Source organism: Mus musculus, chromosome 7 (assembly GCF_000001635.26).
Source record: "Mus musculus strain C57BL/6J chromosome 7, GRCm38.p6 C57BL/6J".
In the NCBI taxonomy this organism is placed as follows: Eukaryota; Metazoa; Chordata; class Mammalia; order Rodentia; family Muridae; genus Mus; species Mus musculus.
The window spans coordinates 96,436,622-96,461,966 of record NC_000073.6 but is presented as its reverse complement, the minus strand read 5'-3'; the positions used below and the strand labels follow the sequence as shown (position 1 = coordinate 96,461,966).

Below are 25,345 nucleotides of genomic sequence, written 5' to 3'. Positions count from 1 at the left end.
TTTAGATCTTCCCTTTTCAGTAGTAGCAAGACACTACAGGTGCGTTTAAGTCTCACTGGATACAGTGAATTAGAGTGACATTTACTGGTGATTAGGATTTGGGAATTCCACTAACACATTCCTAGGAATCTAAGAATCTAAAAAGACCGTCTCCTTAGGAAAACAGAATGATGAGTTATTAAACTTCAAGGGTTAATGGATGTTGCTTTGAAAATCACTGCAAAGACAACAGTGAGCCCTGATCCCCAACTGATAAAACCTAGACAACACTGCCAGTGTAAAAAAACCTGTTGGGCCTTAATAAATATTTGTGAAATGGATTTTGCTTTGATCTGAATGAAAACCAAAGCTAATATTGACTGGACTCCACAGTTGGCATGAATAATATCAGAGAGGCCTGGCAAGGGTAGTGCTAGAAGCTGTTTAAGTTCTATGGGTTTTTGTAGGGGCAAAACATATGTTGGGCCACCCTCATGGTCCCATTTCTGGGCTCAAACTACAGAGCACTGTGGAACTTCGGAGCCAGTGGTAGGCAGAATGAGATTACTGATGGCAATGATCACCTTCTGTATTATTGGTGACCTCCAGCAGAATGAAGACAGCAATCTATAGAAATGGCACTCTCTCTGGGCAACCTTTTGGAACCTTCTGTCCAAGCACTTGCTCTTCTCCCTGTTCCTTCTATTTAATTTGGGAGGAAAATATATATATATATGTGTGTGTGTGTGTGTGTGTGTGTGTGTGTGTGTGTGTGTGTGTGTGTGTATATGTATATATATATATATATATATATATATATATATATATATATATATATGCATATATGTGTGTGTGTATGTGTGTGTGTATCTAAATATCCTGTAGCTCCATCCACACTGTGGGTTTGCTCAGACATGTATGTCTTGTTTGCAGGTTATCATGGTGATATTCGAAGAGATGTTCAGATTAGCCTGCTAGACAGGCATAGGCTCTTATTTTTTTCCTCTTGTAGACTACTACTGAAAGTGCCCTACGTGCTTGACTTTCCATCCCAAGTCTCAGCTTGGTTCTGAGTTTGCAACAGGTTTCAAAGAGATAAAAGGTACACAGTGTGTCCCTGTATCCTGTCAATAGCAACTTCTCTTTCCTCTCCTTACCCTTTCTTGAAGGCCATAAGTACTTAGACTTATTTTTTCCTTGAGGCTCAAGGTCGGGGAAAAGAGTAGGTGCTCATTATTCATGTTTATATTCAGAGTATGCATTGAATTTACACAATACTATCTCTACTTCTATAAGAAACATCCTGAAGACTCAATACAGGCAACCCCTCAATACTGAAATACAGGCTTTAGTAGAATGAATGTGGAAGGAAATGCTAAAAAATGTAAGTAGTCAATGGATGGACCTGGAGGGTCCTGAGTGAGGTAACCCAATCACAAAAAAACTCACATATGTACTCACTGATAAGTGGATATTAGACCATATACTTAGAATACCCAAGATATAAGATATAATTTGGGAAACTCATGAAACTCAAGAAGAACAAAGACCAAAGTGTGGACACTTTGCCCCTTCTTAGAATTGGGAACAAAACACCCATGGAAGGAGTTACAGAGACAAAGTTTGGAGCTGAAAAGAAAGGACAGACCATCTAGAGACTGCCATATCCGGGGATCCATCCCATAATCAGCCTCCAAACGCTGACACCATTGCATACACCAGCAAGATTTTGCTGAAAGGACCTTGATATAGCTGTCTCTTGTGAGACTATGCTGGGGCCTAGCAAACAGAGAAGTGGATACTCACAGTTAGCTATTGGATGGATCACAGGCCCCCAATGGAGGAGCTAGAGAAAGTACCCAAGGAACTAAAGGGATCTGCAACCCTATAGGTGGAACAACAATATGAACTAACCAGTACCCCCCGGAGCTCCTGTCTCTAGCTGCATATGTATCAGAAGATGGCTTAGTCAGCCATCATTGGAAAGAGAGGCCCATTGGTCTTGCAAACTTTATATGCCTCAGTATAGGGGAACGCCAGGGCCAAGAAGTGGGAGTGGGTGGGTAGGGGAGAGGGGTGGGAGGGTATGGGGGACTTTTGGGATAGCACTGGAAATGTAAATGAAGAAAATACCTAATAAAAAAGATGTTAATAGTCAACATGAATAGTGCGACTCAGGACTATGGTACTGTTTTCCTGTGTTGCAAAGCAATTTCAATTGTAATTAGAGTTTAAAAGAAGATTTTGAGTATCAAGCCTACATCAGAGCACCTCGGGCATGCAGACAATGCTTTGGAGAATAATGGAGAGGGGATGGTTATTTTTCCAGCAGAGGTTTCTACCTCTGCTGATAGCCGTCTCCTGCCACAGTTCCTCAATCCTTGCTTGTACGGTTCCCAGCAAGGCTAAGGCTAGGTGAGGATGTAGAAGGAAGTATAAGGAATAACCTGAGGAGAATTCCTAAACCCAGTGGTCTTTTCCTCCCAAGCTCCCCAGCTCCCAAGTAAGCAGAGAAAAGAATGGTGTCATACACAGAGAGATTTCCCACCTACCACCACCACCACGACCACTACTGATAACTTCGCCATTAGAGTTACCCACTTAATGTTTTCCTTCTCCCTAGGTCTTACGGAGTCACACTCTCTGTGGCTATGAGCATGGGACTGAACTGGCTGGCCCTTCCACTACTTGCTCAGTGACGCTTGTTTTCTTTGACCATCTGCCTCCAGAGAGGATGGTTGTGTGGCTTCTGTACTTTCTGATAATTAGCGTCTGTGAGCCTGAAAGTGTCCCTCAGCACGCAGCAGCAGCTGGCATTGACTGAGCATGACAGCATGGGGCCAAGGGCCAGGGACAGTTGTCTCCTTAGTCTCGCAGGAGGCTGGGAGGTACATGGTCCTCTCTGCACCTCACAAGGAAATTAAAGGAGATGAAAATGAAAGCTTACCCAGCTGGCCCAGTGTTTGAGCAAAAAATCGGCAGCACCACATAAAATTGAGTGTGGTGGCATATGCCTGTGAGCCACTCCTCCAGTACTCCAGAGGTAGGGCCAGAGGGATAAAATGTTCAAGGTTATTGTTGGCTACTGGAGTGAGTTTGAGGCCAGTATATATGTTGGCTGAGCTATATGAGACTCAAAAAATAAAGATAAGGACATTCTCTCTTATTTTACAGGGTTGCTGAGAAGATAAGTTAGGAAGTGTTGCCAAGGCGTCACAACATCATCCAGACCCCAGCCTAACTGTGGGCTGGTTCTGTAGCCCCTTGGGCTTCAGGTCCAACTCAGTTACCCAGTGCTGTTGTGGGAAACCGTGGCAGTTTCTGGTTAGTCCTTCCTGGTGTTCTGTCAGAAGTAATTCTTGTTAACCCAGCTGCACACAAGACAGCTCAGGTGTGGATTGAGAATTGCTACCGAGGATGTCTCCAGGGTGACACATCTCCTCCTGACACGGTCATGGTCTCACGTGGTCTTCATCTCTTCTCTCCCAATCCCAGGCTCTTCAGCAAGCAGGATGTTTTCGAAGCTACAATATCCCTTTCTTCTTCTTTTTATGGGCTAGGGATTTGTGGCTCAGCTGTGAGGCTGCTGGCCCAGCACATGCTCAATCTGCATTTCTAGAACTTTCTATACAGTTTTACCAGGTGCCTTTTCCCAGGATTGAGGTCCTACCTCTTTCTGGGATACAACTGTGGAGGTGGGGGTGGGTGGGAGGGAGGCAGGGAGTATGTCTCAGATCCCCTTGGGTTGTAAGCAGCCAATTTCAATTTTGGAGGTTTTTAAAAATGGGTTTTCCAGCCGAAAGAAATCATATTCTGTGTTCTCAGGGCTCCATGCCAACCCAACAGCAGCTCCTCTTCCCAACTATGCCAACTAGAAAACAGGTTTGGCATTGGCTCTTCTCAGAGTCAAAGGTATGACTAGAAACAGGCTGGGCCTGTTCCCACCTACTCAGAGATCTCTTTGGCTCCCTGGAAGGCACTAGGGTTGTTTCCTCAGGTAACCCCATTTGATGGGTGAAGATACAGGCTCAGAAAGAGTGGGGAGTGGCCAGTAGAGGTTTGGCCCTCTTGAGTCACGTGTGGACAGCTCTCAAGATGTCTCTTGAGGGACCAACACCAGGCCAGCTGAACTAGAAACCCCTGAAGATAGCATTTTTCAACCTTCCCTCACCAGTGCCTTGCATGCAAGGGTTAACACTAAGGTTTTACAGGCATGAGTGTGTGAGTCACATGGAGGACCACCAGAGCCCAGGCAGGTCTTGACCCTGGATCACCAGAGCCCAAGATCATGAGCAGAGTGAAGCACAGTCTTCTACAGATTCTCGCAGAATCCCAGGTTCAACACCCTCCCTCCGCCTCACACAGACTCTTCCCACATAATCTTCCCTACTCTCCCGACCTCCTGTTATTTCATTTTCCCATTTGGCATTTTGTTTTGATGTTCAAGGCATAAAGGGCCAATAGCTTCCCCCAAGCCATTTCTCCTCTGAAGCAGTGAAATAGCTTAGCAATTTTGGAGCCATTTAAAATGCATTGTTTTGCTGGGGGCCCCAATGGGGGGAATCCTGGCTTTCTCCTAAACCCTATCACAGAATACTGAGGGCTTCCAGTCAGGATAGTTTTCTATCTCCGAGTCTTGTTAGTCACACAGGCAGAAGCTTTCCCACCTGTACCAGGTTCAGGGAAGAAGAAACAGAGAAGTATGTAATTCTGTGGCTGTGCAGCTCTGTGGGCAACACTTTGGCTCTGTGGGTCTTTGCAGAACACAGGCTCGGACTCTTCATAGAGGCCCAAGTCCCTACCACATGACTCTAATTTGGGTCTCCTTCTGTATAAAGGCAGTGGCATTAGCTAGTGATGCAGGCTAATAGGATAACGTTCTGAACGTGTGCTCAGCGTACCGTAATTGTCGCTCATCTTTAAGTGGTAAGGAATAGAGGCCATCGTCAGACCACAGGGGTCTGTGAGCCTCCTGAATTAGGTCTCTGGTGTGTGTGGAGTGACTGAGTTGGGCTATGCATGTCTGATTTTCTCCCTCACTTTTCTTCCTTCTCCTCCCCATTCCTACCTCTCCCTTCCCCCACTCTTCTTCTTGATAACGTTCTGTCTATGTAGCCCCAACTTGCAGTCCTCCCCTTGTGATCACAGGCTTTGCATTACCACACCGTGCTTGGTTTCACTTTCTCAGAAGGGCTCTCTCTCTGTGGGTGCCTTGGCCTTCAAAGCACCATCTCACAGATCAAGCTAGGGAAAGTGAAAATCTCAAACCAAAGGTTCTGACCCTACCAGTTTGGCAATGGGTATGCAGGTGTGTGTGTGTGTGTGTGTGTGTGTGTGTGTGTGTGTGTGTGTGTATGTGTGTGTGTGTGTAAGAGAGAGAGAGAGAGAGAGAGAGAGGTGTGGTGTATGTGTGATGTGTGTGTGGGGGGGAATGTTTGTGTTGTATGTGTGTGGTCTGTATGTGTTTATGTGGTTTGTGTATATGTGTGTGTGTGTGGTGTGTATATTGTGTGTGTATGTGGTGAGTGACTGTGTGTGTGTGTGTGTGTGTGTGTGGTATGTGTTTGCAAGTGGTACATTTGTGTTATGCAAGTGTATGTATGGGGTGCTTTCTGGTTTGCTAGGAGGCACCTAAGCTTTCCAGGGTAAGCTGGTGAGTAGGTGAGAAGCCCCCACCCTGTCCTTACATTTATGCACAGCTTTGCCTTCTAAAGGAACTGGAATTCCCAGCCTATTTCATGGGCTTCCCAGCCAAGCAACAACATTCAGGGTAGGTAGCTGAGGACAGCAGTGCCATCCTGCCCCTGGAGCCTCTGTTTCTAAGTGCAGGACAGATGGGCTGCTAGGAGACCATGTGGTAAAATGTGCTGAACTGGCCAGAGGAAGGAAGGTCTCTTGAGCAGCAACCTTGACTTAGAGCACCAGAAACACAGTGACTAGGAGGAGAGAGTGGCCTTGGAAGAGCCCTGACGGTAGGCAGGGTTCCACATTCCCCACAGTCACGGGAATAATGGGAGAGAGAACAGTGCTGGTAGCAAGGGGAGTGAGGAACATGACCTTGGGACCTGGAGAGGGCAGGTTCAAACACCACCTCAGACTCTTAGAAGCTCTGTGGCCTTGGGTTATATACTTAACCTCTCTGACCTCCATCTCTAAAGCAGAAATGATAATGAGGGCTTTGGTGAAGATTAGATTAAACTAATTAGCTTGTGTAGAACCACTTGAATGAGCACATGGACCACAGCAAGGAGCACATAACCACATGATAGCAATCATGCCAGACATTGTTTTAGATCCCACATCCATAAACCAGGAGAAACAATATACCTGACCGTGCAGTACATGCATAGGAAGCAACAGTACACGTTTACCTCTGTTGTTAACTCCCATTAGGCACCGGGCATGCTGGGCAGGGCACGTGAGACTTCTTAGAGCAAAGAAGTCAACAGCCTAGAACAGACTAAAGCTTTCTCAGGGGAAGTGCACCTTGACTTGGCGTCTGCATCTCAGGCTGACCAGGACATCCAAGTCAATGGCTGGAGAAGGGGCCCTCAGAGTAAAGAATCCATGAGTCTACCCAGCTCTGAACTCTGCTGATTGCTGTCTGTCGCTAATAATTCTTGCAAGCCTGTCTTTGAGGCTTCACACTCGAACAATAATCCCCTCTTGTTTTCCTGCAGTGGCAGGGGGGTAGATGATGAATCCAACCAGTTCTTATACTCTCAGGGCTAGCAGCCTACAAGGAAGATGCCACACAGGAAGGGGGAGTGGCCCTGGGGCCAGCTTCCCAGCTGCCCATGCTCTCATAGCGCACAGAACAGCGGGAGCTGCACAGCACCAGGAGCACAGAGCATGATGAGCAACTGAGGCTGGATCTGCAGGGTCTTCAGAAGCATCCTACAGTTCCCGTCCGCACTCCTGGGGTGCAGCTCAACGGCAGCCTCTAAAAATAGCCGTGGTTATTCAGGGAAATATTGTGATCCGTCTCTGGGGATGGCAGTGCAGGCCTCCTTCAAAAATAGAACCTCAATCAGGTGTGCTTCCTCACTCCTGTCTCTCAGCGTCAGGCCAGAATCCTTTGGAAAGAGCCAGGGGCTGGGTAGTGATGGGTTGCTAGGTATCATGAATATCTGTCGAGGGAGGCAGGGCTTAGGGTTCTTACTCAGTTTCTCTCTCTATGAATCCTTTACTTTGCACTTAAAAAACAAATCCATTATTCATTATTTTAGGTAATATGGAAAACATCAAATGGTAATCCTTCATCCAGAAATAACAACTGACTATTCTTTCTCTCTGCCCTCAGAACTGTACCATGCACACACAAGCGTTCACATGTGCTCGCATGCTGTCACACACTACACACATGTACATAGCATATGCATGCAAACCACATACACATATACCCCACACATATCATGTAGCACATGCACACATGACCACACACACACACACACATATATACCATACACCATGTATACACATACTCTCCGCATATCTATTTGCATAACTGAGACCATGCTTCATGGCCCCACCCCCACTGAATATCACATCAAAGGCACCTTCCTATATCATTCATACTCTTCTGCATCAGGACCTAAACTGAGCATGGTATAAAGATGAAGCATATGAGTTTGCTCTGGAATGATCTTACTTTATGTCCTGGGCTGTAGCCAGAGATGCTGAGCCTTAGTGTTCACATCTCTGAAGTGGGTCAGGAGTAGTGACCACCATCATAGGTTGTGACAAGGGTAAAGTGCAGACACTTTCCTAATAACTGCTTGAGGATTGCTGACAAGAACACAATACAATGAATAATGTTGTATTCTATTAAACTATAACAGTGACTAAAATTACCTTATTCCTTCTCATGGTAGACATTATGCTTATTTCTAAAGTCTACCACAGGCTCCCTCTCCAGAAAATTCTAGAATTCAGAGAGCAGATGACAGCAGCCTCCCTGGGTGAAGTGGTAAATGGGGATTGGGAGGTCACAGGCTCTGGGCTTCCCTTCTGGGATCTTCTTCAGAGTGAGCCTTTTACCTCTACTGCCACATATATGACATGAAGCTCCGGAACATGTCACTCCACATGGTGATTCTGTAGACTCCCTCTGCGGTGTGGGCTACAGCCTCATTTCTAGCTTTCAGAGATGCCCAAACAAGGAGACCCTGTTTGATCCAGCAGAGTCCATCCTAATAATATTTCTTCTCCAAATCTGGTCTCTTCCCTATTTAAAACCTCTTACTGTGCTTGAAAGTGTTATGTTCTTGGCCTTGATGGCAAAAAAAGATGGCTCAGAGAGGTTAAGTAACTCCTTTATAGTCACACAGCTATTCCTCAACATTGAATTATAGAATTGATACACTTTTCCTCTATATTCATGTGTAGAAGATCTTGTCCCTAGTAATTTAGACATGGCTGCATTTAGAAAATCATTAAAGAGGTCACTGGGTTGAAATGAAGGCAGATGTGTGTCTTTAATCCATGCTGACTGGTGTCCTAAAGAAGAAGAGGTTATGACACAGACACCACACAGGTGGGAGACAAACAGGTGAGGACAGCACAAGAAGGCGATCCTCTGCAAAGAAAGGTAAAGGGCTCATAAGAATCCAAACTTGCCAACACTGTGATCACAGATATAACCTCCCACAACTGTGTGTGTGTGTGTGTGTGTGTGTGTGTGTGTGTGTGTGTGTGTGTGTGTGTGTGTGTGTGTAATCAGTTACTCTGTTCTGCTCTGAGGTATCATAAGGCAGAAGTTCTAGCTAACAAATATTAAAGCTTAAAAATAGAAACTAAATTCTTATCAGTGTATATGATCACAAAGTTATCTCACAGGTTTTGTTTTATATTGTAATGACCTTGTAAGGTGGAAAGAACAACGTCCCCCACTCCCCACAAGAATAGAGAGCTGGTAACATGCATATAAAATCCTGAACCAAGAACTTGACAATAGTGCCAAAGACCACTGCCATCATGTCCAAGCAGTGTGACTTGCTGTGGACTCTAAGCAGGTAAAATAAGCAAGGAGATAGGTTTCAAACTACTTCCAGGGACAGCTGCCAAAGAGTGGAGGAGACACCTGGAAGAGAACGAGGTGTCACCAGAGGTCTCTGGGGACCATGTGGCAGAGTATCCGTTTTCACTGTTACCCTCAAGGCTGCAACAACCTCACATGGGAGTACTTTAGAAATGTCCTATCTCATCTTGGGAACACACTAGAAACGAACTATCTAGTGGTTCGTCTCCGAGTTACTGAAGCAGAAACTCTGGGGGTATAGCATTGCTCACTCCCTGGGGGTTAGAAGTACACCATGCAATTTGAGAACCAGATGTCTGGACAAGACTGGATGGGCAGAATAGAAAGTGCAAGGTGACCCTTAAAGCCCTTGAGAGCCAGAGCCTCTGAGACTCAGGAGGTCTCAAGAGAAAACGGCCATCTCTGCTTTCATCATCTCTCAGAGATGACACATTCTTAAGTTTCAAGGGTTGGAGTTTGGGGAATCTCCTGTGGTATAAGCTGACCACGTCCCACTGACCTCCCTGAATGAAACTGGGGGGAAGTTTCTTCAGACCCACATTGCAACCAGTGTCCAAATGTCCTGCAAGAAAATGCTATGATTTTCAACCTCAAAGCTGGAAGGGGGCCTCAGAGATAGGTCACCAGAGCCAAACATATCTAGAAAGACAAAGTTCATCCAAGGTCATGTATCAGAGTGACGTAGGCCAGACCTCTTAGGCTTGTATCTCATCACTGTGGGGCTCAGCTGCCACATAGATGCTTTTCAAGTTTCAGTTGATCTTTCGTGACAGTGGTTCAAAGTCAAGGTGGGGGCAGGAAAGGACAAAACTGTTGCTTCAGGCGTAGTCACAGCCTTTGAACTTTCTGCTTGTCACTAATAGTTTCTGTCCTTGCTGGGAGACTGTTTGGCCTGGGGCATTTCAGGGGACTCAGGTTCTGGTTGCCTTAATGCCCAGACTCATCAAGGAGAGACACTCCAGTAATCTGTCTTGGCAGAGCACACTCAGATAGGAATGATTATCCCTCAAATGGCTTTTGACCTAATTGAAAGCTGCAGAGGATCTGTAGGAGAGAGCTTTGGTTCTACCTGGCCCAGAAGAACTCAGCAATGTAGCACAGAGAACCCAACCTGGATGGTGGTAGTTAAGGAGTTTAGATCTGAGCACTTGATATTCTATCACATGCACTCACACACCTACAAACTTGTGTATGCATGTGTCGGGGTTAGCATTAACATTAGATGTCTTCATCAATTGCTCTCCACCTTGTGTTTCTTTTAGACAGGGCCGCTCACTGAACCGGGAACTTGTTGACTATGTGATCTGGATCTGCCTGTCTCCCTAGTGCCAGAGTTACAGATGCATACAAATGCATACACTGTGTCTGGCTTTTGTGTGTGGGTGCCGGAGATCTAAACTCAGGTCTTCAGTTGTGCAGAAGTGCTTTACCCACTGAGAGATCTCCAGCCCACGGGCATGCATTGATAGCAATAATGCCGAGGCTGCTGATCTAGGAGTGACTTTGGGAGTCATAGGAAATAGCAACTTGCTGTGCTTTATTTATGAGATTCTGGTAATAACTCCTCTGCAAGACTTATTGCCAGTCTAGCCCTGTCATTTGCATGTACTGTTGGGCCTTTAGACCACCCTTTGTCATCTCTGAGTCTTGGGTTTCCTATTTGTAAGTTACCAGAGATGAGGGCCAAAGAAAGAGATAACTGGGCAAAGAGTTCTGAAAATTGCCAAGACTATCCAAATGTAAGCAGAGACAGAGTTTATTGGATAGTTACCATGAATCAGAATGCTTATTAGATGCTGGGGATACTGATCTGGATAAACAGACTCTGCCCTTAGAGAATCAGAGTGGATAGAGAAGACAGGTAAGCGCTCAATGGCATAGTTGGTGTAGTTAGCCAAGACTCACAGTAGCCTGTGATGGATAAGGGTGCGACAAATGACCTACAACCCTCTGACCATCCTCAGAGCAAAGAGATGCCATTGTAGGATCTTAAGGGGGAGTGAACTGAATCATGAATTACCAGGAAGAACAGGGCTTAGAATCTATAAAACAGGAAGACAACACGGAAGCTGCTGCAGAGATGCTGGAGGGAGACAACAAGGACATTGGGATTGACTTGAGAGCTGCAGGATAGAATTAATAGGTGAGGTGAATGATTAGACTGGAGGACAGGTAAAGGTGCAATCAAATGGCACACAAGCTCCTGGGCCACCAACTAAGATGAGGAGAAGACATTGTGGACTAGAGAAGGAACTAGGAAGTGGAGATTATGCGGAGTCTGGGGTAAATGTGAGCCTGGCATGTTCACTTCTTAGCAGCCCCCTGCATGCACTGTTCATGGAGCTGCCATGAGAACCTAGCACTGTCACATGGTTACTCTAGGCCTTCCCCACTGTGAAGGTCTCCCTTGTCTCCATTCTCCTGCCTCTTGTCACCAATGTTTCTCACCATGCCCTGGTATCATGATCTTTGCTGCTGCTTTCTGTCTCTTTGTCTCTGAGTCTGAGGCCAATCTGGTGTAGAGACTGAGTTCCAGGACTGCTGGATAACAAAGGGAAACTCTGACTCAAAAATTGTGTGTGTGTGTGTGTGTGTGTGTGTGTATGCTGGGATTATAATGCTTATCTTTAATTATCAACATAATGGGACTTAAAATCACCATGGAAACACATCCCTGGGCAAGTTGGTAAGAGAGTTCTAGACAGGATTAATTGAGGAGGAAAAACCCACTCTGAATGTGGGGCACCACTCCGTGAAACTGTGTAAAAAAGAGAAAGTGAGGTGAGCAGCAGAATTCACAATTCTCTGCCTCTTGATTGCTATGGCAGCCGCCTCAAGCGCCTACCATTATTCCTTCTTTGCTGTGAGGGACTGTACCCTTGAACTGAGAGCCAAAATAAATTAGCCCTTTCTTGAGATGCTTTTAGGCAGGTGTTTTGTCACAGTAACGAGAAAATAACTAACATATAGTTATACATCCAGCTATAATCCAGTTTATAAATTAGTTATAAATGCTTTTGTGGGAAGCAATTCATAGAGTCCCTTGTGCATGTTCCTCAGTTTTTTTGGTGAAAATATCTTATGGAAGTATAAAATACTAACACAGCTGGTGGATAGTCAAGGACTTTATTCACTCTTTCTTTTGGATTGTGCTTGTCTGTGGTAAATTCTATAAAATCTTATCACCTGCACAGGGTAGGTAGGTATGTAGTAGACTTTCACCATATTATTCATCCTAAAGAAGGCCTAATTTAGCCAGGCATGGTGGCACACACCTTTAATCCCAGCACTCGGGAGGCAGACGCAAGCAGATTTCTGAGTTCGAGGCCATCCTGGTCTACAAAGTGAGTTCCAGGACAGCCAGGACTATACAGATAAACCCTGTCTCAAAAAAACCAAAAAAAAAAAAAAAAAAAACAAAAAAAAACAAAAACAAAAAAAAAAAAACAAAAACAAAAACAAAAAAAAAAAAACAGAGGAAGGAGAAAGGGGATGTCAGAAATGCTGGGACAGGCCCTGAGCATCTGGTCTGGTATACAGGAAATTCGACCTGGGTACCAGACGGTTTGAGGTTCTAGGCCTCACATAGGAGCACAGAAACCTCGTAATAAAATCTCCCATGGTCCTTGAGAAAGACCCAGAATGCAGCAGAGAGCTTCCTGAAAGTCTGGAATACAGAATGCCGATGGCAAAGGCGGGAAGCTTCTTCTAATGAGGTCAATGCTGTTTGGGACTTTCGTTGCCAGTGAGCAGATAATGAGGCCCAGATACTATCTGTTTCTGCCAGGTGCAGAGCAGCCAGGTGGAGCCCTGGCTTCCTGTGTACCTCCCACACTGCTCTGCTTGGGGCTTTAGTCTTCTTTGCCTAAATCCTTGCAAATATCTATTATGACTTTCATAGCCCTGGGAAGAACAGAAAGAGAAAACAGAGCCATGCCACAAACATCCAGTGTGGGCTCTCCTACTCTCAAACATTTCCTTACCCACAAGAACTTCCAGCATAGACATCCATAAATACCCTGTATCTGCCCAGAGAATAGGGACACATGCTGGAGTGGCCAGAGTAGTGTGATGACTCCTGCTGTGGGACAGAGGCAAGAACAAGAGATTCTAGGATGTCAGGGCAGTCTACCTAGCAGGAGCTCACCTTCCAGTGGTCCAGAAAGATGGAGCAAGGTTTAGAGAATTCACAGTATCCAAGGACCGGAGCCCACTTCTTGTCTCTCAGACAAGACGTAGCATCAGAGAAGCCAAATACACATGTCTCCTGACTGGGCAGTGAACTCTTACCTGCTGCTCTGAGTTCACAGAGCTAGACAGGGACAGACCATAGCCTACATGTTCTCTCCAGTCTGAGATGTCACTGTGTGATGGAAAGAATGTGGCCTTTGCAGTGAGGTTCTGGGCTCTGTCTCCAGCTCTGCTAATTGTTACCTGAATAGACGTTTCTGTAAAGACTCCCTCTAACCTGGCCAGATCCCGAGGTGTCTCCAGCCCATGCAGCTCCTTCCAGAATATACACAGCACCACACCCCGTCCAAGATGCAACGACCCCTACCCTGTAATGGCCCATCGTGAAGGTCGAGGGGAAAGCACACAGCCAACACTGGCCGCCTGCACTGTGCTCTGAAAAGCAGCAGGTTGTTTCCCCATTTCTAAGCAAGCTTGTTTCCAGTGTTTGCAGCCTCCCTGCCCTTCCCCTGTGTGCTTCCTTGGCAGACACTGAGAGGGGTTGAGAGAGCAGGGACTGAGTGAGTGCGGGTACAGACTGGGGCTGAAGAGACAGGGAGAGCTGCAGCAAGTCACCCCAGGTCACGCTGGATCTGCTGGGCTTTTGTCCTGACGTGTTCTATACAGAGATTTAAGAAATGCTTAACCGCTGTTGCTTGCTTGTGACAGGCTTGTGAGGAAATAGCTGGTGTCAGAAGCCCTGCTACCGGCTCTGGGAGACCCCGTGACATCCTTTCACTCTTTGGAACATGGGCCTGCATGCTGTCTTCTATATGTCACTGACGTGGCAAAGGTGACTTGCCTGTCACACCTGACATACACACCCAGACAGGAATAAGGGCTGGCAGCTGCGCTGGGGGGTCTCTGACAGGCCTGGAGGAGGAAGACAGCTCTGCTCACGGCTAGAGGGGAAGCCTCCTCTGTCTCTTCTCTCCTTGGCTTCAGAATGGAATAAGCCTTCTGCCCTGCTCTGGGCAGCCATGACAGCCAAAGGGACATAAGCCCAGGGGTAAAAGACACACAGAAGGGGGCACTTACACTGGCTTTCTAACCTGTTCACCTGAGGCAATGCCTAATCTCATATGCACTTCAGTTTACCTGCCTATAAAAGGGGCATTGTCAAGTTAGAGTCAAACACTTCTTGTAAAATGGACTTTCTAGAATGAGATACAACCTGAAAACATACTGTTTTATATAGTATGGAGTAAATTGGAGTCCAGTAAAGCTTGATTGCAACAGGGGTGGTGGTGGTGATGATGATGGTGGTGGTGGTGGTGATAGATTGATGGATGAGTTACTTTGAGGGTGAAGAGAAAAAAATGCATCAAAATAACAAGTTATCAACAAATGACAATGCTGATTATATGTCATGGGAGGAGATAGTTTATTATTGACAGGCATGTACCAAGGGTCCAGCCTATGCCAGGCATTATTCAGTAATTCTCACAGGCTTTCATTGGGCAGGAAAGATGCAGATAGGGAAGCAGGTTTTCAGGGTACAGGGGATGTTAACCTAATCTTTCTTCATCAACTCTGCCTGCTACCTTCAGTGCCTCCCACTTCAAGATGCCCACCTCCAACTGTACCATGCCTGCCTGGGCTTCGGTTTGCATGATGTTTCAGAGACAAAGATCTGAGGGCTTCAAATGAACTGAAAACCCAAGAAAAAAATCCTTATATACTTAGATCCACTCAAATCACTTGGATTCAACACCTTGAATATCCCAGATCATTCCACACCCCATCCCAGGTGACGCCAAGAGCTCTGGACAATGCATGTCTTTAAGGCAGCATGGAAGAGAGCTCTCAGGCATCTTCTCTCCCTGGACAAGCCGGTTGTGGGCTGAACAGAGGCATCTCTCATTTACCTCTACATGCTGGGGACTTTGCAGATGTGACTTTATGCTATCCGCACAAGCACATGGCGAAGAGAGGATTACACACACACACACACACACACACACACACACACACACACACACTTTGTAGACGAGGAAACAGAGGTGCATTGTGATGAATTTGCCTTGGTTATATATGCTTTCAACAGGGCTGAGCTTTTGAATGTAGGTGTGGCTGACTCCAATGCTGCTGCTCTTTCCGACACTAGGCAAACTCAGCACCTCTGTGTCTCTGCTCAGTGTTACTCTGCCAGCTTTACCAAGGAGCCTTCATAAACTTGTTTTTCTTGATCCCTCCCTGTCTCCTGTCCATTTCTTGTTTGTTTGTCTTAGCACCATAGTGCTGCATGTCTGTTTATATACTGTGGCCCTTGGGGAAACACAAACCATTATAATAACTAATATTTTTCACCCATAATTCCCAAGTAACAATTTAACCCCTTAGAAACAGTACTGCCCCTCTGAAAAGACATAAATTAAAAATGGTGACTCTCAATGGCAGTTTCTGGGATGGAAAACCAGCCCAAAACTTTAAAAGGGATTCAGAAGGGCCATTTCTTTGAGTAGTGTTTGCTTTTGAGGGACCAGCTATCTTTTCTTTTCTAGCTCTTTTCATCTTCTCCATCCTCTGGGAAGCTCATCTGGTACCTCTACCCGAAGCTGTGTGGGTTCCCTTTTCACACTCAATGCCAAATTGTGATCGCATTCCATCTAAGTGGTTTTTTCTATGATGAGAAGGACCGTAACTTACCCAATGGTACATTCTAGAACCTTGTATGGGCACAGCCCACATTCGGTGCTTAGAAAATGTTTGCAGAACAAATGAACCGAGTGATAATACCACTGCCTGGCACTGTTGCCCTGCTTATGCAAGAACCATGTGGGCCGGATGGCTCACAGAAACAGAATGTAGGGATTCCTTAAGAATGTGGCCATTTAGCAGGTATTTTTTTTGCAAACAAGTTTCTGTTTGTAGACATCTGTAGGTGGTCAAGGTCCCAGTGGGACTGAGCAAAAGCGAGATCAGAACGAAAACAAATAATGCTGAAAGACAGAGGTTTCTATGGCTCAGAAATGGCTCTATTCTCTCGACTTACAGGTTAACTCAGAAGGAAAATTACACTGTGTAGCAATTATGTAATGACCAGGGAAGCCTTACCTGATGAAGTCACCCATTTATAGCAGGGAAGGCCAGCAACGAACACTTCAGGTTTCTACTTCCAGACATGCAGCTTCCTACTCACCCCAAGTAATTCTGGTACTTAATACACTCATTTACCTTTAAATGCATAGCTAAGCTGGCAAGAAGTAGGAGATCCTCAGAGGCCATAAGAACATAAGATACCATCCATCCACAGAGGTTACACAGTGTGGGAAGTGATGATGGGTCTGAAGGTATCTCGCCATCCATGGTGGTCTTGGGGCTGTGGGTTATAAGGCAACAACACAGGAAACAAAGCCCCAGGGCCTCAAAAGGAGGGAAGACAGGCTGGGATTCTCAGCTAAAGCTAGGGCCGAAGACAGCATCATTAACTCCAGTGTGTCAGGAATTAGAGCAGCCCAGAACCCCACACCGTGGTAGGACACAGCAAGGAAAATGGCCCTGCCAGAGGTAAGGAGAAAGAACAAAAGATCCTCTAAGAATTTCCAAACACAAAATGGCCCTTGAATGTATTAACTTGTAGGAAAAAAAAAACCCCAAAAACCAAAATCCCAAAGTCCAAACTGTATCCTTAATTTGAAGTAGCCCCAAGGTGATTTCTTCTAGAACAAAGGCAAACCCTTTCTGCAGCAGTGAATTTTCAAACCATGCCTCCGAGAAATTTCCAAATCATGAACTCTCTCATGAAAATCAAAGAGTATACAAGAAAAGGAGCCACCATCTGAAGAGTCAGGAGAAACAGCAACCGAAATGACCAGACCCACACTTGGTAAGTAGTAAGGCAGTCAGACACAGGCAACAAAATAATGGGTGTGGTATGTTCACATACTGCAAGGACTGTGAAAGTTCATACTAAGACCACACCACCAGAGAAGCAAGGCAGACTGAAACATGAGCTTCTCAAACTGGGGTTCTAAAACTGGGGGGTCTAAGTATGACTTGCAGTATCAGCATGGGCCTTGGTGAACCAAAATGATAAGACTTTTAATCCCAGCACTCAGAAAGCAGTGGCAGGTAGATCTCCGTGGGTTCAAGGCTACCCTGGTCTGTACACCACACTTTAGGACAGCCAGGGCTACATAGATAATCTGTCATAAACGTCATTGTCATTATCATCATCATCATCATTATCATCATTCTCAAAACGACAACAACAACAACAGCAACAAGTTGTCTTAAAAATGCTGTGTGCTGTGTATAATGGGTAAATTATTGCCGGTCTCTAAGCCTGGCGTTCCCAAGCTAAGATGGAAAGGGCTTCTACGTCATCGTCTAAGTCTGATTCTCTAAGCATTCTATCACACCGGGAAGCATCTTCGGCTTTTCTTTTTTGTGCCACCCCACGACTAGAAGCATCTTACATGAATTTCGGTCCCTATAATTATCGAGCACAGTCTGAACTTCACATATCCATGTTATACATTAGGGAACCAAACCATAGAGCTCTAATAACTTTCGCAGAGTCCAGAGTTGACAGTCCAGACTGGCCTCCATCGGGGTCATCTGAAAGTCTTCTCTCTCTGCCACATGGCTCATGGCTTCCAACTATGCTCGATGCTCAACACTCTGGGATCCTCTGACCTATTAGGTGTCTCGCACAGTGGAGGGCAACTCACTGGCTAGAATGGGCTACAAGTAGCAACCAGAATAATCACTCCAGGGCAAAGAAAACTACGAAATTAATTACCAACCACCAAGATTACTAAGTATGTCCTATAGGCAATGCCTTTGCTTATTTGCTGATTTGGCTAAGAGCCCCTTATGACAGAGCAGCAAACAGTGACAGATTGCTGGGGCTTATCCTCTAAACAGCCACTCTCAGAAAATTATCCATTCTGAAAGCACTTCTCTTGGCCCTGGTTTTCTCATATGACAAATGGGTGATGAGTGTTTAATATCATGGGCTCTTTATCGGGGTTAAATGGGTTCACGCAAGTCAGGCATAGAGTGGGCACCCCACAAATGGTAGTTCTAGTTCTAGTTGTCCTGGTTGCTTTCCCCCACACATCGGGAAGAGGTGGGGCTTTGTGGTGGATGACCTTGAGCCAATTCTAGTTTCCCCCATGTCCCAGCTATGTGACTTTAAGCCATTGACCCTCTCTAAGGCTCCATGCTCCATCTGTGAATCAGAAATAACAATGCTTACCTCTCCCAGTAGTTGTGAGGGTGAAATGGACTGTGAAATGCTCAGCTCACTGGATGACATCTTATAGGCCCTCAACAAATGTTTCTTCTCACCCCTGGAGTGTTTTCTGCACACACTGATTTTCCACTATAGTTACAGTACCAAAGGAACAGGATTCTGAGCCTCTGGTTGACTTGTTCTTTTCTATCAGGGGAACTTTCAGAAAGGCAATGAGAGGAGAAAGATAGCTAAACATATTTCTTTCATAGTAGGTAAGTCAAGGCAATACAACCAGAGGGCTAAAGCCTTGGAAATGGGTAGTTAGATCCTGCTTCAGTTGCTTTGGTCAAATTGGGCAGGGAAGTATGTGGTTGAAGGTGCAATTAGCAACAAGAAGCAAGCCTTATGATTTGGCGATTGAATTCACCAAGGATAATGACACCAATCTTCCAGTTGGAAGTGAATTAGGCATTCAGCTTGCAAGTGGCTAAATGTCTCTGTGATTTCTTTGAACACACACACACACACACACACACACACACACACACACACACACACACACACACACACATACACCTCCCACTGTGCAATAAGGTAAATAAGGTTAACATGAAAGATGATATGAAAGGGCTGGGAACCTAGGCAAACACATCTGCAGTACTGGCTGGACTCAAGGCGTCTAATCTTAACCCTGCCAGGCCTTAAGAATAGAAAGATTTCTAAACAAGGCTTTGACAACAGAAGAGGTTCCTTTGCAGGGGATGTCTGTTTGGTCAATCAGAACTGTGGACTTCAGGCTCAGTCAGGGGCAATGTTTGGCTTTCTACTCAGCTTAATTGTTCTCTCTTTCTCCCTAAGCCTAAACATGTATTTTGTTCACCTGAGAACATTAATTAAAGGCTATTTGCTGGAAGGTGATGGAGGCATTGAAGGTAGTGGATGTCCTAAGTCTCCACTGAATATGGAGGTATAGACTCAATACAGGAAACACAGCCAGGGAAGAGACAGCGCCTGAGAAGAAAGCCTGAAACCTACGTGAGGTTAGCATGACCACTATTGAATCTTGGAGGACCCCACCTCAGAGTGACAGCCTGGCTCTCTGTGAGACCAGACTCACCATTTCCTCCCAGTGTCATTGCTAGAGGACAAAGCAAATAGCAATGACTTCACCATGTCACACTTATGCCTTCCCGAGCAAGATTTTTCTCTGAGTCACAGCTTAAAAATAGGGAAAGGCCTATGTCATAAACACACAGATATATAGGCTTTTGTACTAGAGGTAAAACTTGCATCTTGTCTACCACAGATGTGACCCACAGTAAGAGTTCATTAAATGTGTGTTCATCCTTGCTGGCTGACGTCACTGGCACTACATGGGGCTGTACATTCTTAGCTTCCTGAAGCTTATTTGTTTTATTGTTTATACAAGAAGTCAAGGGTCTAATTTAGGATTATTTTTCCAAACTAACCTTCTATCCCAGTTTCTTTCACTTCCCTGGTTGCCATGACAAAGCAGAATGGATGTCTCTGATACGATCTAGCCAATTGATTGAATATAGCAGAGTCCCTAGTACCTCTAATTGATAGTGACTTGGGTTTGCATCTTAACGGTGGTCATATTCACTGAAAGGAAGCAATGCAAACGTAGAGATTGGCTGCTGTCTTTAGAATCTGCCATAGTAGACTTGAAAAGTTGGTAAAAATAAACATTTTTGGTGTTTCTGTCCAACTTTCCAATAATTAAAATTTATGCTTGGAAAGATATGCTTGTGTTGTGTGTATGTGGGTGTGTGTGGGGTATATATGTGTAGTATATGTGCCTGTGGTGCTTATGTGTCACTGTATGACTTTCAAAACATAGGTGCACAGATCCCTGATGGTCCCCAAGACCCCCTCGGTTGTCTATGAGATCAAACTATTTCCAAAACTGCTCTAGCCTCATTTTCCCTCTCACTCCCTCATGAATGTACGTGAAGCCTGCAGACTGAAAACAGAGCAAGGACATGTTTGGATGAGCCAACCAGTAAAGAAATCTGCCATGCTATAAAGTGACGCTTTCCTATACAGTTCTAGTCTTCTATTCTCCAACTCCCCGGGGGGGGGGGGGGGAATCAGTTTTTATAGAAATGTGCTATTGATGCTGACATTACAGCTTGGTATTTCATGTTAAGTTATGCATACCAGTTTAATATTTTAAATTGTTAATTACTAATATGACAAATAAACAAACAGCATCTCAACACGTACAATTGGCTTAAACAAAAACCCCTCTGCGGACTTTGGGAACATTGAATAAAACAATGTCCTGAGATGAGGAAGCTTGCCTCGTGAGGATGGGATTTCTTACCCTCCTCGTGGTTTCCTCACCTTCCTGTGAAAGCCTTTAGTGGCACAGCAGCCTTCCCCTCCCCCCAAATGTATCCTCTTCCCCGGGCTTAAGGAGGTAGGAGATGGAAGCTTTGGTAGAAGAAAGGCTGGGCAGCATAAGCAACTCTGTGCCTCTGATTCCAGTTCCCCTGGTGGCTACAGAGACCACCCTGCAGAACTTTTAAAGAGTTTAATGAGATCCGCAGAGAGCACAGCCTGGGCTACCCCTGGTGTGAAGTAGTGAAGACCCGTAACTGAATGAGTCAACAGCGGATCTGAAAAGGCCCTAACTCTACCACTGAGCGTCTCATTCCCAAAGCTCATTAGGTTCAAGGCCTAAGCTACCTGTCACATGGTCATTGCCACCCTCAAGATAACAGCTTGCAGCTCATCTCCTACACATCCCTTTCTGGTCTTTCTTCCCCTTCTCTTTGTCCTAATGTTCTGCCTTTATTAAATGCTTTTGTCTTGATTATTGGATTAATTGACTTTAAACTGTGAATCCACTCAAACTCTTTTTGTCATTGGAGTGAGAAGGCTTGAATGAGTCAGTCCATCAATTAACAGGTCTCTAATTTAAAGATTGCAAAGTGACACCCCTAGGGATCAAGAGCTTGAGCTGGGTCACACTGCATGCACTGTCCAAGATGGGTCTGTATGAAACTGATCCTGGCTGTTTACAACCTTGGCTCCCCAGACAGATCCTTTTAAATCCTGTCTCCCTCCTCCATGCAGTTTGCAACACCTCCAGATTTAGTTTCACTCTGAATTTCATTAGTGTCCCATTTGCCTCCTCTTCCTGAGCTCTGAGACAGGTGGTAAGCAGGAGGGGGCCTAGCTGATAGCCAGGGGCTCCCCAGTGCTTGACTCCAGGCAAAGGGAACTTGAAAAGGAGAAACCAAGAGGCTCTGGGCTGAAGCTGCAGAGAAAGTTCCTCTCTGCCCTGATGAGGCCAACAAGCAGTAACCAGGTCCTCCCAGTATGGCAGGCTCAAAGTCCAGGACCTGAGGATGGATGGGACAATACTTATGTGATGTGCAGGGAGTTCAGCCTCTTGGACTGGCAGAGAGAAGGATGGAGGAGAGAAGATGGAGGTATCTTGGCTTGAGGCCTCAGAATTGGTCAAATCCTGTTGGGACTGTCCTGTTGGGAAGTGAGCAACTGTAGAAACTGTTGACCAATCACTTGTTTGTTCATTCATTCACTCACTCCGTCTTTACTGCATCATTCATTCATTCACTCATTGTCTTTGCTGCATCATTCACTCACTCACTTATTCATTCATTCACTATGTGTGCCTTTACTGAACCATTCACTTATTCATTCATTAGTTTACTCACTGTCTTCATTGCACCATTCACTCATTCATTCATTCACTCACCCTATCTTTACAGCACCATTTCACTCACTCATTCATTCATTCCCTCACTGTCTTTACTGACCACTCAACCATTCATTTATTCATCCACTCATTCTGTCTTCACTACACTATTCACTCATTCATTCATTTGTTCATTCAGTCATTCTGTCTTTATAGCACCATTCACTCATTCATTTATTCATTTACTCTGTCCTTACTGCATCATTCACTCACTCACTCACTCATTCATTCATTCACTCTGTCTTTACTGCATCCTTCTTTGCATGAAGGCATTTCAAAAACTATAAAGAAGGAAGTACCTGCTCTCCTGGAGATTAGATGCTAATTGGGAGACATCTGAAAATAAATAAACTTAACAGAAAGTAATATACCAGGTGGAGATAAATGTTTCCCTAGAAGAACGAACTGTCCTGGGAGGAGTGGCCTTTCCCTTAGGTGATAGGGTAGGGAAGGCTTTGCCCTTCTACATCCCTCATCAACTCCCTGGCTTTACAGCCATCAAGGCAGCTAGTGTGCTTCAGCTAAAGGCGTCTCACCCTCATGGGCCAGCTCACAGGTACAATGCCTTTCACTTCTTTTTGTTCCCTGGTCCAGATGTGTTTTCTCAAGGTTAGGGGAAGGCCCATGTTCAGTGCTCCAAAGCAGGAGCAGTCTGTGCTTCAGGGAACTTGGAAGAAGTGAGTGGCATGGGAGCCTGGAGCCTAGAGATGGACCTGGGTTCAAATAGAACCCAAGGTGGAAGGAGGGCCTGTAGAAAGGTTTTTGTTGGTGGTATTTTTGGTTTTGTTGTTGGGGTTTTTTTTTTCTTTTCTTTTTGATCTGCATGAGGTAGACAGTCACAGGAGGTTTTGTCAGGCAAGTGATAGGAGCGGAGAGTGCTGTGACAGGCGCCTCTGTTCTGAACACAGAAAGGAAAGAAGTCTACCAGAGGTGATCACAGGCATGAGGGAAGGGCAGAAATGATCTGACAATGTAAATACAGCATAGAGTGCGGGGCTGGGGTGGTGGATGACGGAGCTGGAAAGGCCAGGGGGAGTGTTCCTGTACCAAGCTCTCGGATGTCCAGGTTTATGTGTGACCCCCTGCTGCCAGATACAGAGCTTTCGACCATATATTCCTTCCTTCCCTTCATCTAGATGAGCTCAACAAGCCTTGTTCCAGGCCCAACTCTGTGGGTGGCATCATAATGCGGATGAGCAATTCAGTCTCCCTCTGTCAGACCTAAGTCAGTGTCTGCACGGTGCAACATGCTATCTTGGGCATATGGAGGAAGCAGGGAAGGAAAGGCCTAACTGGAGAAGACTTCTAGGAAGACCGTGGGACCACATTTCTAGGGTTTAGGTGGAGTCAGAGAAATTCAGCTCCTGTTATACTGGAACTCAAGTCATTATTGATGGGGATAAGGAGCTGATGTGTCCCCTTTTACCTGGGTGGGACACTCAGTTTACTTATCTTAATAATGGGGCCATGAAAACTGGCTCCTGGGTAAGGTGAGTTAAGTGAGATGTGTGAATCAGGATTCTATACGTGTAGTCTCATTTTCACTGTCCTTCTAGGCAAAAGTTAAAACTTTCAGAGCCTCCTAGAGAACCTTCTATCAAGGCAGAGGACTTGCTATCTTGTGCAGTTACATATGCTTCAGCCACCTCCAGTTTAGTCATTCCCTGGGCCATGGTGACTACTCCATATGTCTTTGTTGAATGGCTACATGAATGTTTCAGGCAAAGGTTATGCAGCATCCAAACCCCAGCAGTTTGTTTTTGGGAGCCCCATGGCAGTACAGCGAATGCCTCTGAGTCTCCCAATTGCTGGTCTGTAAGGTGGAAGTAGTTATCTAATCCAGCCAGTGTGATTAGGATTCGTTCATTATCTGCTTCCCATATAGCACAGAACCCTAGATGTCAGGAAGAGACTGTGATCTAGGAGGCTGGGTGCGTCACTTCTGACCTGAGTACTTAATGGGCAACACCTTCCAGCTCTAAGTACTGCAGCGGTTACCAAGGTAGCCATTTGTTCCAGGAGGTGTGCAGGGCTCTCTACCAGACTACATAAGCCTTTATTGTGAGTAAAAACTCAGTCTGTTTATCTGCTGGGATTCTGGACTTGATTCATGATTCCAGCAGTATGGAATCCAATAGAGCCCATATGTCACCTTATGGGACTGCTTGAAGAATAAGAATCAGAACTTGATACAAGTGCCATGCAGTGTATCTCTAATGAAGAGCTTACTCCCCTCCTGCCTCTGCAGCCTCCTTCATTGGGCTCTGCCTCCATGTTTGATGCTGTCCTACTCCGGGCCACACTCCTCCAGCTTGAAACATCTTGGCACTTTCTCTACTCAGCCCTGCCTTATCCCAACTCGGCTGCATTTCCTACCCACTTCATATTGTGAAGTTGCACGGCAGTATGAAGAAAGCCTTCCGGGGAGCCTTCTTGGACCCCTTCTGACAGTCTCCCACTACTGCTCTCTTCCCAGGCTCAACTATGACTCTGGCATCGCCACTAGCTCCAGGACATACACCCTGGTCTCCTGGGTGCAAAAGCAAGCTCCGATCTACCACACCCGTTGTTGTCCTGATCAGGCCTGGATAGTACCTACTTGCTGCCAGCACCACCATCATTCCTGTTGGATGCCCAACCCCACCTACCCCTCCCTCTTCATCAGGCTTGCAGTGTGTGACACATGAGGAAGGGGCCAGGCACCTCAGCCTAACAACGATTCTACCATCTGTTCCCCAGGTAAATGCAGTAGTTGCTACATCTCTTAGCAGCCTCCCTTGTCCTCTTATTAGGTTCACTGCCACGGTCACTTGATCTCCTGCACTTCCTACACAGCCTGAGAAGTATACGCATTTCCAGATTCTACATTGTGTTTCTCACTAGGCCCCAGGCTTATAGGTGATGATTGGAGGTGACAGGGACTGACCTGGCTCCATGCCAGCGCTCTGGGAAGAGTTGGTGTCCTCGGGCCCTGCAGCCCCCTCTCCAAGGCCATCGGATCCCAGAGAACAGGGTGGTATGGGTTCTGTTGAGGAAGAGAAGAAGAGGGATTAAGCATGATTGGTCCCTAATACTTTCTCTCAGACTTGTCCCCAGAACCCTTTTGCAAATGTATTTTAGTTGGGACATGGGGTTTGATCCTAGTCCCATGGCCATGAAGTGA

At 45.7% G+C, this 25,345-nt stretch overlaps 1 protein-coding gene across 24 annotated transcripts in view; it reads right to left on the bottom strand.

The window, feature by feature from the left end:
- Positions 1-25,345, bottom strand: part of Tenm4 (teneurin transmembrane protein 4) — a 739,850-nt gene that overhangs the window by 449,127 nt on the left and 265,378 nt on the right. For 20 of the 24 annotated variants that reach the window (NM_001310762.1, XM_006507806.4, XM_030242547.1 and 17 more), the window contains one exon: positions 25,109-25,207. The exons of the other annotated variants lie outside the window; for them this stretch is intronic. Coding sequence is in view for 16 of the 20 variants with exons in the window: in XM_006507806.4 (XP_006507869.1) it covers positions 25,109-25,118 (10 nt within the window). In the remaining 4 variants the exon portion in view is untranslated. Of the gene's footprint in view, positions 1-25,108; positions 25,208-25,345 lie in introns of those variants that run through there. 24 annotated transcript variants of the gene reach the window in all.